The 20,301-nt window shown below is 38.2% G+C and overlaps 1 protein-coding gene across 2 annotated transcripts in view; it reads right to left on the reverse strand.

Moving 5' to 3' along the window:
- Positions 1-20,301, reverse strand: part of LOC145991435 (lipopolysaccharide-induced tumor necrosis factor-alpha factor homolog) — a 33,374-nt gene that overhangs the window by 6,306 nt on the left and 6,767 nt on the right. Inside the window, exons 1-2 of one of the 2 annotated variants that reach the window (XM_083127438.1) lie at positions 18,234-18,342; positions 4,178-4,307 (exon numbers count right to left, since the gene is read on the reverse strand). In XM_083127438.1, coding sequence (XP_082983564.1) covers positions 4,178-4,307; positions 18,234-18,257 — 154 coding nt within the window. In that variant the 5' untranslated portion in view covers positions 18,258-18,342. Of the gene's footprint in view, positions 1-4,177; positions 4,308-18,233; positions 18,343-20,301 lie in introns of those variants that run through there. The other variant, XM_083127439.1, reaches the window with a different exon arrangement.

The following is a 20,301-nucleotide window of genomic DNA, read 5'->3' on the forward strand; positions in this document are numbered from 1 at the left end:
CTGCTTGTACTGGGCATGTACAGTCTTTGGTTTACAAGGCCTTAGAAAAGTGTTCGCAGATATCAATAGAGAATATGCTGTGTCCCATCCTGTAATAGGTAATCCTTGGTAGGGTTCTTTATAATACACATATATAAAAAGGAAACAACGCGAATAGCTTATAATGGTGATATAATAAATATCGTTATATTCTGAGATCATCAATATTGTACATCAACAATGTTTGACATGTTTCTTCATTAGTATATGCAGGTTGATAATCTTCTTGACAAAAGACTAAAGACCAAAATCAAAATCGGTTCTCAACCTTCTTTGATTTTTTATACATATCGTAAGTGTACTTGTCAACTATCTTTCACATTTTATTTTTTTCCTTATAATTCATTGTTGCACATTCGACTTGATTCACTCACTCATTGTAATTATCGAACTTTCCAGCTTTGTTTTAACCATCCTTTACACCTTTATACTTTACTAATTTATTTTTATCCTTTGTCACAGGTGCTGCCATCTGTTATTGTCTAAGTCAAACATTTTCCTCATCGCTCCCATGGACACGTAACCAACTGTTGGTTTTCATGGTAATTCGTAGCATTTATTGGAAGTTGGAATAAAAGTAAAAAGTTTATTATGTTGATACTCGACAACATTTTGCCCAGTACTACGGCCTCTTAATGCTAACCCCTGTCTACCAAAATAAAGTAAACTGTCCTTGCGCCCCCCCCCCTCCAATTTTGGCTCCCAATCGCTGCTACAGAGTTCAATTAATTAGCAGCTATTCCAGCAGAATAAGAAATGCCTAAAAAAAGCTCGAAAAATGGAATGTGGAATATTGAAAGTTACAACTTTTGGTTTCCTATTCTACCGTAATTTTTCAAAAATACAAAAAAGAATAATTTTTATGTAAGGTCGCGTAACGTAATCATCAAGGCTAAAATTTCGCCCTAATTTCAAAGGATATGTCTCTTAAAGAGCTATAAAGATTAATGAGTAAATAGAATAACAATTAATTTCAGTATGTTAAAGGTATGGTGTGTGAAAAACATGTTATGCCGGACATTTGCTCTTACGATTTATCGAATACAAGTTTCTCCCAAGCATATAATAATAATGCAATATATTGGTAATAAAATAATATAATAATTGTTTTGATATTTTTTGTTATAACTATTAATGTTCAATTTTATATCCATGGCCTGGCACCCGTTCCCTAGTGAAATTTCTGGCCACACCAAAGGGACGAGATTGTGACTCGAACACTCAACACACTCGCCACCGAGGCAGTGAGAGAGAACTGGGGGAGGAAAAATTAGCATAGATGACTAGCTGCAAGATGACAATAAATGAAATCAAATGTTACCAATAGGTGAAAACAAATATTACTAATAGATGAAATTGAGTTTTACCAGTAGATGCAAGCTAATGAACTAACTATAACTAACTCTCTAGCCGCCTTAAACCCTTGTTTATGTCTTATCATATTTATATTTACTTTGTTTTTACCTAAAACCATCTTGACTTGTTCTTGTTGATTTATTAGTTTTCAGTGTAAAATGGCCTTAAAAGTGCTGTATCTGACAGTTTGAATATAAATAAATAAATAAAATAAAAGTTCTCCGGACGAGTTCTGTCTAGAAAGGGTGATGTGAACTGGCCACCAAGATCATGTGACCTAACCCCCCTGGATTATTTTCTATGGGGTTATGTCAAATCTAAGGTCTATGAGACTAAGCCACGCACAGTTCGTGACCTGAAGCGGAACATCGAACGAACGAACCATTGAGGCTATACCGCTCAATATGTGTGCAGACGTGCTGGAAAATTGGACATTCAGAATCTATTCCACCCACCGAAGCAGAGGAGGACATTTGAACGACATATTGTTCAAAACATAATGCATTTGTTTGCTCTTCAAAATAAAAGAAATATATATCATTATCACTTGTGGTTTTCATTTCATCTAATTTTAAAGATGTGACGTTCAAATTGATAGACCTATATCAAATTGACTTCGTTGCATGAAAGATTTTTTTTTTTGTAAATAAAGGCAGTCAGGTTTAGTTGCCCGACCCTGTAGTTCAAATTAACCCACAACATTTTAGCATATACTCCAGTTCTAATATATATACAGGGTGTCATTTTAATGGCGCCCACGGACCACGGAAACGTATAGACGACATCAAAACAAACAACTTTTCTCAGTAACATTTTCTCGTTGGTGCATCGTTTCGGCGCTACAGTAGTTCAAAAAAGCCCGTTTTGCCGTCTGAATACTGGCAACCACACACAACATTTGATTGCTTTTGTGACGTCATATCCCGTCGTGAAGCGATGCGTTTCAGGTTTGCCAGGAACACACATATTCTGTGAAAAACGCCACATTATGTACCGTAAAACAAAACGAGAAAACACGTTCTGTAACCTAGCAGGAAGGAAACAAACAATACGAAAAATGGTAGAAAGAAAATAGAATTCAAGTGGAAGTGGTCATATCGAATTTTATCTCAGCTTATAAATGTCAAATATTTGCAAATCTAGTTACCAAGTTGGCATCTACAATTTAGTCTATCCACTTCGTCCTTCTGATACTAGTTGTCTGTGACACACTGAACAGATGACAAAATAGAAATGAAAGAACTCAAAATTCCAAAGGTAAGCAACACATAACATAATGTATATTCAGGGCATTCATTATGAGGCAAGTGACCAAAAATGGTTGAAAGTACAGGGATATAAATAGTAGTAAAACAAACTCTTCGACGACTGTGTTTATCTACGCACCGGATACACATGTAACTGTGAACAGGGCAGTATATTCGCTACTGATTCATCATTACATTGTTACTGTGGCTGTACGTGTTTTAGCCGTAATGTAACAACGTGAACCTCGGATACTTCCGTTATCAGCACAAAAGCACCACAAGGCATCTGGACACAAACCTTTAGATATCAACCTTGCATCGACATTTGCAAGTATAATTGAAATGTAGCTGGGCGTAAACAGCCACATGTAAACTGTAAGTCTAATAAAATTTATTGTTGTTGAATTTGACTATGAGACAAATCCGATATTGAGACTTCATTTTGAATAGTTTTTTTTTACCATTTCTCATATCGTTGGTTCACTTCCTCCTTCCCCTGAGATGACTGCAGATCTTCTGGCTGGTAGGCTATGATGTTCGGTCTACTGGACGCGTTTCTCGCTTCGTTTTACAGCTAATAATGTGGTTGGTAGTTTGGCATTTTTCACAAAATTTGTGTGTTCCTTGTAACCCTGCCGTGCGCGGTTTCGCCAAGGTTATTAGAAGGACATGACGTCACAGATACGATCAAATTTTGCGTTGGGTTGCCAGCATCCAGGCGGCAAAACGGGCTTTTTTGAACGGCTGTAGCGTCGAATCGACGCACCAACGAGAAAAATGTTATGGAGAAAAGTTGTTTGTTTTGATGTCCTCTATACGAATCTGTTGTCTGTGGGCGCCATGACACCCTGTATATAACCACAGCCAGGAGATTATATTATCTAACTATAGGTGCATTTATAATTATAAATTATAAATACACTACTAAGGACACCCTGCATATATGATTATAATAATATATACAGCGTGTCCATAAATGGTTTTCATTTTGCAGGTGATTTCGCAGTTATGGAATTTCTGTGTTTAATTAACCACTTCAGCCACCAGGATCACTGTGAGCGATGTTAAATTAAGATGGCGCCCGTCAGAGAAAAATCTATTGGTCACTAAAATCTTCGATCACTGTTTATTCAATGTCGTTTATTTGACTTCTTGGCTTAATCGCGACGATGTGGATGCATTATGAATGATCATATGAAAATGAAGTGTCGCAAAGAACAACACCCATTCCCAAGCCGGGACTCTAATCCTGAACGTCCTATAACTTTGCATGCTTAGAACAAGGAAGTTCACCTGATATAATGTTAAATTAGACTATTAAGGAAAGTCGAATAAGTGTGAAAGGTAATGAACAGCTGTAACAGACGCCATCTTGACTGAACAGCTCTCTTAGCGACCGAAGCAGTTAAACCAGAAAAACTCAAAGACTGCACCAAGTCATCTGCAAATACAAAATTGAAGTAATTATTTGAGACACCCTGTATATTTCTGCTGTTAATTCCAGTTCATATGTACACACAAATAATGTCTCGTACCTTGCTGTGCGTAGGCTATCCCGGGCACTGGTCCTCCTTGTGGGTAAGGTTGTTGCACGAACCCAACGGGGGGTGGCCCCTGTGGAGGGGGCGCGTAGGCTGGTGGAGGTCCTTCCATTTTACTTGCAGGCTGAAAAACACAAAAGTTAGCATTAGCATGTTACATGGAAGAAAATATGAATGCAGAATGATCAATGTACCTCACTGTCGCACCAATGCCAAAAGCATGAATGTGCTAAATCTTACTATGAGAAAAAAATATTTTAATATTAATTTCCTGCGAAGACTAGGTTTTAAGTTAGAATAAATATTGTCATCTGTAAAATGTGTAACTTCTTATGACTAGGAACGTGAAGTTATCATTTTAACGATAACACTGAAAAGTCGAGGAAAGCAAAATAAAGTGTTTAAAATGTATTTGGGTAGATAAAGGAGGCAAGTTTTCAGTGTTTCCGAATTGCAAAATAACGCGAATTGTGCCATTTTTCAGAATAACACAGAATTTCGCACTTAACGCGAAAAACGGAGCGAAATATGCAATATAAACTGTGGTTAAGACTTCTGTTCAAAACGAAATACTGAAGCGCTATGGTAGTTCAATTCAAAAGAGATTGTCGCAGAATGACCGAAAGTGTTTAACCTCGTCCTGAAGTATAAATCGCTGCAAGTATCTTCCCAAAAGGGAATTTTCGTAGGAGGGGGACAATTGTCAGCGAAAAGCACCTGTTTTTTTTGGGGGGGGCGTGTATGTGTGTGTGTGTGTGTGTGTGTGTGTGTGTACACGCAACGGTATTTAAAGTCGCAGAGGTGAGGTATTTTAGGGAAATGTGATGTGTATGATTATGTCCAAATATTTGGTTGTTGTTCAATAATCATTTCATATTTAATGGCTGATGAGATGACATAGTTTTCTAAATGGAAGACGTTTGGTAATTTTTCACAAAGGTAAGCCATTTTATTTGTCACCATTTATGCCTAGTGTTCCATAATTGGAACACCAGTCACGTGGAAGTTATTTGTAGCCCGCTGCTCAAAGTCGTCAATATTCTCTGATTTGTCATATCAACCTATTTCGTAAGGGTATATGATATGACCTAGTGCACAGAGTTAGTCACTGATGCAGATACCGAGCTGCAGTGATGTGAAAAATTGATTTGTATTTTCGAGAAGGTTTTTGAACATCCATTCGAAGACAGGTTATTATAACATTACTGCATTACACCCTAAAGTTGTAAATTTTTTCATGTTACTACTGTACTAGTTACTCTATCAGGCTGTAATAAGAAAATGCAACAATTATTATTCTTGTATTATTTATAGGCTTGAAAATTTCCCTCTTGTTACTGGTGCCATGAGACGTGATCGCTTTGAAACTATACTTTCTAATCTGCATGTTGCTGACAATGCAAATTTGGACCCAATGGACAAGTTTGCAAAGTTGAGACCTCTCATAAACAAACTAAATCAGAAATGTATGAAATTTGTTCCAAACGAAATATGCTTTAGTGTGGACGAATCCATGGTTCCTTACTTTGGTCGTCACGAGTGAAAACAGTTTATTCGGGGAAAGCCAATTCGGTTTGGCTAGGCAATATTTGCTGGTTTCAGCCGTATCAGGGTAAAAATCCGAATATCAAATATGAGTATTATGGTGTTGGTGCATCCGCTGTCCTTCAGTTTGCTGAGGCACTTACAGAGGAGCACCCTGGACAATACCATTTTGTGTTCGATAACTTTTTCACCAGTATTGCATTACTTGATAAGCTTAGTTTCCTGGGTCATCAGACAACAGGCAAGTTGCCTGGGTCATCAGGCAACAGGCACAGTGAGAAAAGATCGCATTGACAAAGCTCCACTGGAATCAGATGATGATCTAAAGAAAAAAGAAAGAGGTGTATTTGATTGTCGTATTGATGGCAAAGGCAATATCGTGTGCAGATGGCATGACAACAGTGTTGTGATTGTTGCATCATCTGGTGCTGGTGTGTATCCTTTGTCTCTTTTCAGTCGTCATTCTCAGAAACAGAAGAAGAAAATACAGGTTCAGGAGCCACACATGATTACAGTGTATAATAAGTTTATGGGGGGCGTAGACAGATCTGATGAAAACATTGACAAGTATCGACCATCAATCCGTGGCAAGAAATGGTACTCCAGCCCTCTGTTGTTCTGTTTTGAACTGGTCTTACAAAATGCTTGGTAACTGCATAAAACACATGACGCAAAAGCAATCGATCTTCTGGAGTTTCGTCGTCATGTGGCATGTCATTATCTGGAGACCCATGGCCATCCTGGCCGGAAAGGATGACCTTCTCAGAAGCGCAACATTGATTCACGTTATGATGGCATGAATCGTGTGATCATCAAGCAAGGAAAGCAAACACGGTGTGCTCCATGTCATAAGAACATCATTTTTTGATGTGATGTTGCCTTGCGTGTGGAGTGTTCAGTTGAATAGTAACATTCTGAGACAAAATGGAGTTTTTACATTATGTACTAGTGTTCCATTTTTGGAACGCCACATAACCCATGAACGGGATTAGATAACAGTATTTTCCCTTCAAATTCTTGTTTTTTATATATTTCTACCTAACATATGTGAATTTCATGCAAAAATTAAAAATTCTCAACCTCCGGCATAAATGGGTTAAAACCCAAATTTGTCTCAATTTTCCAGAACTAAAACAATGTGAAAATTTTAAGTACAGTACGAGCAATAAAAATGCATTTAAGAATATCACCGATTTTAAACTAATAACACCGAATTTTGCCCTAAACCGTGAAAAATAACATCGAATTGCAGCAAAAGATAACATCGAAATTCAAGGGAAAATAAAACGAAATCTTCACCCTACTTGTGACTGTTGTTTAGGTCATGTAAGTTAGCATAGGAATCTATCATCCAAAAGTAGTCAGAAATTGCAGGTGAAAAGTAGAAATGTGCACATTCATGCTTTTGTGATTGGTGCGACGATATGGCATTCAGTCTTACTTAATTTCTAAATTAATGCTTGAAGATGTTATTTCATAAAGGCATTTGTACGGTGAGCGTTAAAAAAATAAACTAGCCCGCTTAACACGCATCCTACCAGACAGTCAACCCACTCTGCATTTCAGCATGGCGTGTTGCATATAATGTAAGGATGTATTAGAGAAAATAGTAAATGGAGGGGAGGAATGCATCATTTCCAGTTGATAACTTGAGTGTTTGTGTTTCTCTGAGCAAAGATTGTGGGCTCGTTCTATGTTAGCTAAAGCTGTGAGAATGAGCTGATGTTATGGACAACGGTGCAAGCGAAGTGAATTAATATTATTTATTCCGCGAAATGCTAAATACACCTCTATTTATTCTTTATGAGTCCTTTGCGTGCCACGGTGATTGTAAGCGATGATTGGTGGTCAATGCACTGTGGACGAATGGTGACGACACAGACGCACTTGTACAGTCACGTACATTTCTGGATTGTAACAACCTTATTGACTTTCAATGGGATCATTACAAACCAGAAGTGTACGTGATTGTACAGTAACTTTCAGTTCACCGAGTCACAAACATGAAAAAGTACAGTCAGCAGTGAAAACTCCGGGGAAGAATTCGAACAACATGCACTTCCAATGAACGGATCATTACTTAACGAATCGATTCGTAGAATCGAATCCCACACGAAGAGCCTTTTTTCTTCGATCCGTGGGAACTAGCGAGTGTGTTCTCAGTTCAATCTGGACGTCTGGAGATTAGTACATGGAAGCAATAAGACTGCCGAACAGTCAAGATAAAAGGGAAGATTGTGAAACCTGACCGCGTTACCAAGAAACTCCTAAATCGATAACCGTTTCTATATGGAGCCAAAAGTTATCAAGCGAAATATCAAACAAGCCGCGATTATCTTTTTAGGTCGCACCTGTCTAAGTTAACAAATCTTCCATTTTGTCTTTCTAGCTCATGAAGATTAAATTCACGGTGCTTGCACTCAAGCCTAAGGTTCAGCTAACTTTATGTTTGCAGCAGCTGTAGTGTTATCGTAAACGCACATTGAAATGGAGTCGCTTTTCTCAACTTCAAGCCAAGGCTCCGCCCACTCGTCGCGTTTCGCTTCTCCGCGCATGCGCGGAAAGCGAAGCACATGCAATTGCGCACTCTTTGTGCGCAGCAGGCTGCCGTTGGTACATCATCGTCTCGCTCTCGGTATCTTGTTTTCTTTCTTTCTCGTCTTCTAATTACATTTTTCTTCCTTTATTTTGCTTTTCTCCCAGTTCTGATTAATCGAGAAGATAAGGATGGGATTGTGATTACATGAAATGGATGATGCCACCTCCACCCAAAACAAATCCCTGTCCCCAGGACGGGACTCGAACCTTGAATCCCTGGTAGAGAGATCGGGAATCGACCGCTGAACGTGCTCATCGGGGTGGATCAATCTCATTTCAATCCCGGTCACTTCACCAGGACAAGAAAGTACGGAAAAATGAAATGATAGTATAATAAATGCAATAAAGTTATCATAGCTAAGATTTCTTGACTAAATTGAATAATTTTGACAAGATTATTTGGTAATTCTAAATCCATAGATCTGATTCCTAAAAATGGTGCTGGTGAAAAATCATTTGTTGGTCGTCTATTCACTGATGTCAGATAATTTCGTTCAGGTTGGCAAAAGGTAGGAGGAATATTTTCACTGGACTCAGCTTCAGTAGCCAAGGTTCTCTATCTCTCTTTGCTCACCTGTTTCTTTCACTTTCTTTTTTCTGCTTCTCCCTTTCTTTTTATATTTCTCTCTTTTTCTTTCTTTATTTGTTTTCTCCTTCTGTCTATTTCTCTTTCATTGTTCGTTTTCTCACTTCCTACCTTTCTCTTAAAGTTCCTCTCCTTGTCTCTCTTTAATTTTCTCCCTTTCATGTTCTGTCTCTTATATTTCCTCCTGTCTTTTTTGTTTCTCCTTTTCTCTCCTCCTTTTTCTGGTTCTGTCTTTTTCTCTATTTTCCACTGTCTCTATTATTTTGATTTCCTTTATTTCGAGGTGTATGTTATATTGTCACGATTATAAATAAATTTTGACAAGTTTTCGTGTAGGCTATTTGGTTTGGATAATATTGACTTGCCTGAGCTGTAGCCAATCCTCGCCCACGCTGTAGCGACGCTCCTACGTCTATTGGTTTGATTTGATTGATTGATTTGCTTTATTTAACTTCGCTTTTTGTGCCACTTTTGGCTAATTTGCGAAGCTAAGGATAAGTGATGACACGATAAAATTGATGAATGGACACTCACAAACATCCATGCCCAGGCCGGGATTCGAACCCGGGACCCCTGGATTCGTAGCGCGATGTGCTGACCACTCCGCCAGAGGGGGCCGGCCTACGCCTATTGGAACAAGTGTTTGGTCACCAGCACATATTGTCCCTTAATTGCAAACAACTGTATCTGTATGCATTCTGAACACCTGTCATTGTTTTGATAGTAAAAATTGTGCCAGTGAGAAAACTCCAAGTCTTACACAGATTGCATCTCTTTAACATATATCCTCTTTGAGTTTGACTCTTCCCAGACCAAATACCTGTTCAAATCAAGTTTTTTGAAACCACGTGGGGTGGCAAAGGCTGACTGTTCTTATAGTGGAGTTGATGCCCAATAATTTACTTACTACCAATGTCACAAGAGTAGCTTTCCATGAAAAATAAAATGAGGATTCAAGATAGTCAACTATCGTTCCACTGCGATACATTGGATTGGTATACCTTCAATATAAGCGATTTATCGTTTTGAAAACGTTTACAGTAAAGTAAGAAAAATATTTCGTAATTAAAGAGTTCCCCTATCATTAACCTTTACGCCACGTTAACTTTTACAAAAATCATGTATAATGTTGGCTTAACTGAATGTTAAAAACGGGGTATTTCATTGTTTCTATAAACGATACCCTTGGGAACCGTCTGAAAATCATTAGAAAGTTACACCGTCTTGAAACCGAATTTAACTATTGAGAGCTTTTAGTACAACCAACCCCTCCCCCCTAAGAAAAATACTTTTGGAAAATGGAAAACACTTTTAGTGCTTTTTCTGTTTTACTAACATGGCAACCCAAACTCTCTGAACATCAGAATTAATTCTACTAATATGCTTGTTTTGTTATCACAGGCCACCTAAAAATAACACTGAGTCAGTATCAGTGTTACAGGCGGGGGCATGGAAGGGCTCATACCCCTCCATAGCTTCTACTACTCCCGCTGTAATCTTCTGGCTGCCAGAACCAAAACGTTGCTTTTAAGAAGAGGAGAGGTTTTGTAGCCGTTACATTAACTGGGGCCACTCTGTATATGCAGAGCGTTTTGAATTATTCAAAATGGAGTCCAAGGATCGTTTGAAGGAACAGTGGACGCCAAACAACATAACGGTTCACCGAATAGCTTTGATCAGCTATGTAGAAAGATCACTTGCCCACAGATAGTGCCATGAGTGTGGGCAAACTATACAGATAACGTGACACTTCTGGGAAAAAAGTGTTGACCCAAGAACAGCATTATCTGCGTCGTTATGTACATTCCTCTAGAGATAGGAAGAGTCGAAAGTAGTTGCGACACGTGCCCCCTACATTCTACAAAGAGCATTAACGTGGGAGACGCCCAGGAAAGACTCCAGGATTAACTGTGGAACTGTAGAGAGCTCTTTTCTCACATCGACAATGATTGTACTGTCTTATGCGCAGTGATGTGCCGTAGACTATAAGTTTACGTCTACATGCGTTGTCTACACGTAATCTACGCGTAGATTACATTGGGTTGTAGTTTACATAGACTACGTAGACAATATAAAGTGCATTAAAATTAATTTTCAAGGCTTTCATGAAAGAAAAGTGACATTTTCAAATATATTGGTTTCTAACAAACTGAAAAGAATCCTATTTACAACAAAATTTCTCTTCTCTTATCTCATCAACTATGGAAGAAGATAAATAGTATGCAAAAAACAACAACAGATGGCAGTCGTGAGGCAAGAGTGGTCTATTTCCCCATAAAACAATAGAATATTTCCTATGTTAGGTTTTTCCTAGGTAAGAAATTGTTCGAATTTGGAAGAAAGAGCATGAAAAGTTCGCCTCACACATCAGCAATGATACGCAGTATAATATTCTTTTTATTCCACGGCGTCCTTTGCTAAGTTATCACCTTTCGCCATGAAAGGATTTTGAGGTGAAAAATTATGGTCGGGAAGGGAAAAAGGGCTCTGAAAATGTTTTCTAAAGGGTGCATAAAAGGTGCTGATAAAATGCTATTATTCGATGCTCTCTCTTTCTGCCTCTTCTGTATATAATGCGCGCGGACCGCGTAGAGAACTGTGGTTCTGCCGGATAGGTTTCGTTGAAATTTGTGTTTTCTCTCGATGGTCTTGCTACATTATATTGGGAACTATTGGGTCTGCAATGATTATATTACACCATTCTGTAGCTCTCATTCTGCTCTACAAAATGAGAGTATAGGAATTTATGTAGCTGCTCAAAAAGAGTGAAAGTAATTTATTTTTCTGTCCAACTTTATGAAAGTAAAGGAAGGAAAGAGGTGCTGAAGCGTCAAAGAGGGGGTAAAAGGGGATACATACCTGTATGCTAATCTCACGAAAAGGGGCACAACGGTACAACAAAGTGTGTTCACTTTACTTGATTTCATGTCCTAAAATACATATCTCAAACGATCGGTGTGAATACAGCTATATTTTTGGAAAGGTGCCGCACATTAAAATCCGTTCTCTAGTGATAAGTAGAGATCGGATTTTAAAGGGAACTTTTTTCTCTAAAAAGGACAATAGAGGGACAATTATTGCCAAAAATAAAGGAAATGAAAATGGACTATAGTTTATTCTTGCACTCCACTAATTACTTTAAATAAAAGCCCATTCATACATAAAAAGGGATACATTAAATTAAATGTTAAATAAAGTTAAAAAAAAATTGGCCGCGGTGGCTCAATCGGTAACGCGTCTGACTACCATGCCGGGTTCGATCCCCGGACGGTTAAAATCTGGGAACTTTTCTAACGTTGGAACCGGCCCCGGTGCCCACTCAGAGTCGAATGACATCGGTACCTGGGGGAAACCCTGGGAGGTAAAGGCGCTCAGGGTCGTGATGCTGATCACATCACCCCCAACTAACGACCGGATCAAGAAAGTGTGGGGCGTTAACCCCACATCCCCTATACGCCTTCATGGCGTAGTGCTAAGCACAGGGGAGCACTTTACTTTTTTTTTTACTTTACTTTTTTTTAGTAAAGTTAAAAATGCAAAATATTAACGTATCCCTTTTTATGTATGAATGGTATAGGCCTATATTGTGCTTTCATTGAAAATAATATTTTTAGTGGAGTGCATAAATTAACTATAGTCCTATTTCATATCCTTTCTTTGAAGGTAAAGTACAGCGAATATTGATTGATTGATTGATTTAGTTTATTTTGCTTCGCGTTTTGTGCTTCTTGGCTAATTTGCGAAGATGGGGATGAGTTATGAAATGATGAAATTGATGAATGGACACTCATAAACACCCAAGCCCGAGCGGGATTCGAACCCGGGACCCTTGGCTTCGCAGCGCGATATGCTAACCACTCGGCTACAGGGTTAATTTTACCATCCGTTTCGATAAAATCTTCCTTGCAACAACTTACCGCATTCCATAGCTTGCTGCAACTTGTACCTTCGACTTTTCACTGACACACAATACTGTCGTCACTGTCACACAGTAAAGTTAAAACTATTCTAAAAAACTTCACAATAATAGTCTAAATCTAGCACATAAGTACACTTTCAACTCAACAGACGTGCCGCTTAGAATGCGTTTGTTACTGCTTAAGCCCATATTGCATTGTTTCAATAATCGCTGCAACGTACTCCTTATACTCATGGAGGGAAGGTAACGTAGAAGGCGCTTGTTCTTTCTTTCCTCTGAGTTGCACCAAATAGACAATTGTTGAATGTTTTGTCCAGGATAAAAAACAGTCGTACAAAATATTTGATATCTTGTCGATAAAGGGACCAAGGAAGATGTTTATTAAAAATGGAAGAATGGAAAGTACCCAGGGGTAGGTTAAAAAAGTAGTCAATAAAGGGACAAGAAAGGAAAATGTATGTAAGAAGGGAATGTGGTTTGAAAAAACAAATAAAAGAAAGGAAATCAAAAACATGTAATCTTGTTGGTGAAAGATAATTATCAACACTGTTGTTAATTGTTACATGATCCGTGTTGAGAAATTAGAAAGGAATTCCCTTTAAAATTCGGTCTCTAGTAGTGAGATTTCATGAAAGCATTCACACTGATAACACGTAGAGCTATGATACCTCAGTGTGTGCGCTTTTATTGTTTTCGGAGTGTTTTACAAACGCATATCAGGCGTCGTGGCCTTCCCAAATGGACAGTCTTGCTTTTGTCTACCTGTCAATTGATCGACAGAATCGTCCATAGGCATCCTACGTTCATTTAGTAATTACACGAACCGTGTGCTGTAATGTGCTGTGCTGTAAGCGCAGCTCCAACTCGGTTCAGTTACGCAATGTACAGAGAAGGTCGCGAGAAAGTTACTTCAACATGTGTGGCCTACTGTCTGTGACGGCTAGACATCGCTCATGAAGGACATCCACATTCCAGGCTGACGTCATGACCTTCGATGACAATACATTGGAGTTTTGGCTAAGTCAAGATGATCATCAAATTTTGCTCGGAAGTTGACGAGAAGCCATCTTTGTTTTTCTCCTCCCTTCTTGTTTCGTGAATTTTAAACGCATTTGGAAGCATAACTTACATATTTAAATTTCCTGACATGGTCCTTTTAGCAAGTTCGCCATTAATCGAACATACCGGCAATTGAGAAATGCAATATTACTTTAACTGAAATGTTTGCCAATGCATTAAAGACTTTATTGAAAATAAATAAATAGAAACTTTTTTAAAAAAATTAAATAAAAATATACAACTTTCATTATCAGAGCAAAAATTATTTTTAGATCATTGTTTAAAATTTCAGGTCATTTTCTTTAACAATTTTAAGGTCATTTTACATGTTTTAGGTCATGAAATTCCGAGACCTAGTCATCAGCTCCATGTGATGAAAATATTGATGAACAATTTGTCGAGAAATACTTGAGCATTCCACTGTACCTTGCTTCCGCATAGCACTCCGAATCGATAAGAAAAATTGATGAATAGCAATGATACAGAAACATGGGGTACATTGATGATTGAAGCCGCATAAAGAAAGACTTAAATAAGTCCCAAAATATCAAAGCCAGATCTGGCTCCAAACATTTCATATTCCTAATCCTATTATTCTATTCTTAACAGTCGGTGATGTTCACGAGTTATAGGCATGGTCTTAGAACTCGGGATCTCCATTGAAAGAAGAAAAGTTAAGTAATGTAAGCTATTGCATAACAATAATATTATAATAGTGATGATATCATTTCAATCACATGGGAAAACTTCGCTTCGTTGCAAGGCCAATTGTTCCCTCAGCCGGCCAGATGCAGTTTTGTACAGTCTGAAGGTCACTGGATTATCATGCGTTCGAGCTTAGCATAGCTGCTCATTGTTTGTTGAACTGGCAGACAAAGATATCTAAGCTCATGTCAACGATCCCATATCCGAAATCTTTAGGCTCATATCTTCTTCGGTTTCCGTATATTTATCCTAATTGAGAATGATATAGTGTTGTAATTTCGGTATATAGTGCTGTAGACTATATATACACAGTACAGGATGTACACAAAGAAAATGGTAGTTTGTAGATTTGCATATTATGACAACAAACTTTCACGTAAACAAAAAACTGCCAGGAAAGTCTTGCCGTCAAGTTTTTGTAGCGTTCTATGTATACATTAGGATGTATACATACTTACGAGTCTTGTGCAATAAAGTTAACTGATTGTATAGAATGGATATATAAATGCAAAAAACACTTGTTTCAGCTTTATCCTAATGAACTGTGTAAACTAGTGTTTGACACTAGAGCTAATCACCAAATTTGGAATGATAGTTGCCGAATTTTACTTCATTTAGAGAGCAAAATACTCCACTTCGATAGTGATTAAAAATCATACAAAAAAAGGTAGTATTTGCAATTTGTTACAGACACCTAGAAGTTATTCATCTACTTTGTCACAAAACCCGTCACAAATGCCTCCTTCTTTAGGTGTTCATAAAAATCAGCAGTACAATATCATTTCGTTGTAAAAAAAACCTGTGGATATTTGTTAAATATGAGATAATTTTATCGCTACTGAATCGTATTTGTTCAGTGTTCGGCAAGTGCAATTTGCAGTATGAGGAGATTTGCAACAAATACGTATTACCCTTTTGGAAGTTTCACATTTGAACCATTTTACATATTTTACCACTTTCTTTATGTATTATATTTCGAAAGTTTAAGTTACAAAAAATGTTAGCACTCTGGTTAAGACCTCAGAAAAAAAAAACGCAAGTAAGAAATTAGTAAACCCCTTTGAGAACGCAGCCGCTGTCGAGTTGCCAAAAGTTCTGAGTCTGCTCTCCAAAAGTGGCAACTTGAAACCTTTATATAGGCGCAAAACCAAAAATTCTAGTTGCTTTTTTGCGACTTGTGATCGCTAATTTCCACAAGAAGCATGTTTCAAGTCCAGTTCATGCACAGGACGCTAATCCGATGTGGACTTACAGTTTAAACTGGGATCAGAACCCCTGCGGAGGTGTACTTCAGCCAGGAATCGAACCAGAGATACCTTGATTACAAGGGGGGAGTGCCACTATCGGGGAGGCCGTACAATGCTAATCGAAACGGCTGTGCATGCGTGGACGACTTTACGGAAATTGTTGCTCTTTTGAGCAGTGTTTATTTCTCGATAATGACCCTTGTGCTTGCTGTCAGTTTGACAGTTGACTGAGTTTAACTCAGTATTAAGTAGAAAAACAAGTTACTTTAATAATCATAAACAAGTTTGTACAGGGTAAATTATTTGGGGTTACATTTGGGTGCTATGTTTGCTGACCGTTCCAGTCTCATCCCCTTGGAAATTACCCTTATTAAACAGGAATCCCATTTTGAACGGTTGGCACTGTATCGGACTAGCTCACAGTTACAATCAGAAGAAGACATTATGTTAATAATGTTATGCAGAGCGTGGTCTAAGTTTTTCTGACCCTGGCCGTTCTGGATGAATGCTCAAAACCGGTTTTAATACTCGAGGAGGCATCCGGGCAGTTCCGTGCGAGCTGAAGTGAAGTGAACCAAACCGGACATTCATGGGCTACTTGATTTCCTTTAAACCAGACTGACATTGCCAGTGTGTGCTGTGTTGGAAAAGGATGTCCTTCTTTGTCGACTCCGTCGCCGCATGTGTATCCTTAGTTCACTTATTTGGGTTAATTGACATTTTAAGCAACGAAGATGCACTGAGAAGTGCGAAGAAAAGTAAACGCGAGAGAAGGTTTGGAGTAGGCGTCCGTAGCCTTTCCTATATGTATCATCCGAGCACTCGTTTCTGAATAACGACGGGAAAGAAAACAGTATGGATGTACGCAAGTGAGGTTTGAACCTGTGACCAACTCAAGATGAGTGCGCCACCTTAACCACTCATCCAAACTCCAACATCGTCTTGGTACTCAACAACCTCTGCGCCAGTGCAGACAGTAATAACCAGTGGCGTACCTAAGTGGCGTGACCCCCACCATATGAACCTCAAATGCATGGGGAAATGTCACACATACATATTTACGTATATATAGGGGTGGTAAATTTATAATGAAAAATATAAAAAGGCCTATCTCGAAAAATACATATCATACGAAAATTATATTGTGTGTATAAAAAATAGAACGCTGGAAGGAGGCCGCATTGTAGTGCTTCGGTTATGTCGTAGATGGGGTTTCTGTTGGTGATCATCTTCACTTTTTTCCAATGAGAACCCCCCCACCCTTTTTTAAAATTTGAGAACCAAATTCTACACAAACATATGAAACGTTTATTCGGAAATGTTTTTCAAAAAAAATGTAGATTTATCAACAGCTGTAAGCGATTGAAGATAGCAGCTTTACCACTGCTTGGGTTGCCTAACCGAACTGAAATATTTTTCGAGATGGGTAGGTTAGGTTTTGTACAATAAATTTCAAATCTTTTCTTTCTTCATCTGGACATTGATTGAATAAAATAGTCAGGTGTCGGCCACAACTGGCACTGGTACCTCTGACACGACTTTTTTTTATGAATATGTCATAAATAACACCATGGAATTCATGAAATTCGTAATAATTTACAGTTCTTTTATCAGTTCGATAAATACCCTCACAGACCATCGATACGCATCGAAAATGTTTGCAAGCGACTTCATATCTGTCTTTTATACATATTTTTCTTTATTTTGCACAATAACTTTTTAATACCTTAGTAACTACTTTCGCAAACTGAACGTTCATTTAGAGCATGATTTTCTTGTTAAATATTTAAAAGATATGCACATAGGCAAAGTTAATGTCCAGAGTAAGTTTTAGGTCTGTATCGATTTTTGTGCAAAAGTTACTTACGTTCAATGTCTCGGTTGCGTGACCTTTTGGACACCCCGTATTTAATTTATATTTTTCATTATAAATGGAGTGAACCAATTTTCAGTCAAATGGGAAAACATGTTTGTTACGACACACGTATCAATTTCCGGGATGTTTGTTTCAAGAGTCAACTTCACGTTACAATTACTTGAGAACCACTTGACGTATTGCAATGTGACAAACGCCATTCTCAATGCATTAATTCCTACTTTCAATTGCACTAAAATAATATGGGGTTTCCATTAAAAAAAAAAAAACATAAGTTTGTGTAGAAAATTGTACTTCCTTACGCAGTTGTGTTCACTAATATTATGAACCCCTCTCATAACTTTGTCTTCGAAAGTAGTTTTTCAATATTTATTATTGTTCACGAAATATTTCCGGTGACAATTTTAGGTGGCTCACCCTGTATATTAAATCTCAAACCTGTTAAAACAAGGCGCAAGCGACCCTTTTAAGAAGTTCCGGAGACGCCTCTGTCGTAAGGTAATGGTGACACTAACCTCTTGCTCGTATCCAGGCTCCATCTCTGCGAACGCTAGCTGTCGATCTGTGACCACGTCTCGCGGACTGGTCTTTTCATATGTGGCGAACAACTGATAACGGAGGAAGCGTTATCTACGTCAGGGATTCTGATTCACATGGGTTTTACTCGCCAAACCGAGATGAATCCCTGGAAGCGATATACACATTTCTGACAGCGTAAACTATAAACAGGCTACATGCGTCGTGACGTCACAGTTTCAAGTTTCTCCAAAGCGCGGGTGAAGTCGCACAGCTCAATGAATCAAAGTCGGTGATAATGAAAGTCCAGTGGTTTAATTTTTTTCTTTCGACGCTTATTACTAGAGCCCGGAAGTTTGGCAAAATGCCTCTTTTTATCTACTACATATATTGATAATCTTTTTCCGGATATACATTTTTTATGTTGTTTCGAATGTTTTAGAAGCCTTTTCATTTTGCCTATTTTGCCTATTTGGGACCCCACTGCCTATTTTTAATTATAATGCCTTTTTTTGCCTTTTTCAATGAAATGTGACCATTTTTTTTAAAAAAAATGTGTATATAAATTATTTTTCTCCCAAAAAACGTTGTTGGCATTTATTTTTCTTCCGTTTATTATGTGAATAATTTTCGCCTTATTTAAGTAATATTGAACTCCTGCATGTTTCAACATTGCTGAAGGAGAAAAGTGTGAGAAAAAAGTATTTCATGCTGATTTAGGATATTGCCTTTCGGTTAATATTTCCTTGTGCATGATTGACTGCTGAAGTGGACAGGATGATTTCGAACACAAAGAAGATATTTCTGAAATCTCCCTCTCGAACCCGAAAATTTAAGGAAGTTGCATCTGAGCTTAGTTTACCTCCGCAACCAGTCTTAACCAGAAGGGGTACCTGGATATCAGCAGGTATATATTATGCTAACAACCTTGAAAAAATCAGTGAGGTGATAGATGCTCTTTCAGAAAATGAAGCGGCTTCAATACGTGAAGTGAAAAAACTCCTGTGCTATTCAAGTTTATTTTTGCACATAATGGTGCATTGCCAGAGACAATTACAATTATAGCATCCATGAAAATCTACGAGGAATCTATGTAGCAGATTATGGAAGTGCCAGGAGAAAAGGGGCCAGCTGTTGCGGAAAAGTGCAAACGGGTAGTGAGTGCAAATGAGGACTTGAAACATTGAAAACAATTTGTGATATTCTAAAAGGTGAAAGTGCTGTTACCAAAATGAGTCCAGCTACATTAGCTTGTTTTATGTATGCTCCAATAACTTCTGTCGAAGTAGAAAGATAATTTTCTATTATGAAAAACATTCTCTCTGACAGACCTTGTAGAAACACCTTGTAGTTATGTGCAATCAAGACGGAGAAAATTGAAATGCTCTTCCCAATTTAGATTTTAACATGTTGCCAGAAATTATAGATAAAAGTAAGCGACTTCCAAATGTGCCTTTTTTCGGTTTATTTTGCCTTTTTTTACATTTTTAGTGCCTATTTTCCACATTATAAATGCCTTTTTGCCTGCCTATTTCAAGGAAAATAAATGCCTGAACTTCCGGGCTCTACTTATTACAGTGGGCCTCCTCGATGTTGTAGTGGTAACGTATTCGCCTTGTATTCAAGGGGTCACCGGTTCGATACTAGGAGGCGGCACATAGTGGTTGTTTGGCTTCCACTTTAAACTGTAAGTCCAATCCCGATTAGCCTTTCTGTGCATAAAGTAAACTTAAGACAAACTCAAAATAAAGCTTATTACAGAAGCGCCACCACTGGAGGGGCTAATGCGGGCTCTAGCTCGCCGTTTAATAATCGTAGCCCACCTTACTGCCCACCGATAAAAACTATGTTCATAGTAGAGATGGAAGTTCGTAGAGAAAATAAATAAATATATAAATATGCAAATAAATATATTAATATATTATGAGAGAAACGGAGAGAGAGAGAGAGAAAGAGAGAGAGGAATATATAAACATCTCTACCACTCATCAGTCAGCCGGACCCTATGGCTGCGCTGCGACGCCAAGGGTCCCGGGTTCGAATCCCGCTCGGGCTTGGTTGTTTGTG

Source organism: Lepisma saccharinum, chromosome 8 (genome assembly GCF_977018435.1).
Source record: "Lepisma saccharinum chromosome 8, izLepSacc3.1, whole genome shotgun sequence".
Taxonomy (NCBI): Eukaryota; Metazoa; Arthropoda; class Insecta; order Zygentoma; family Lepismatidae; genus Lepisma; species Lepisma saccharinum.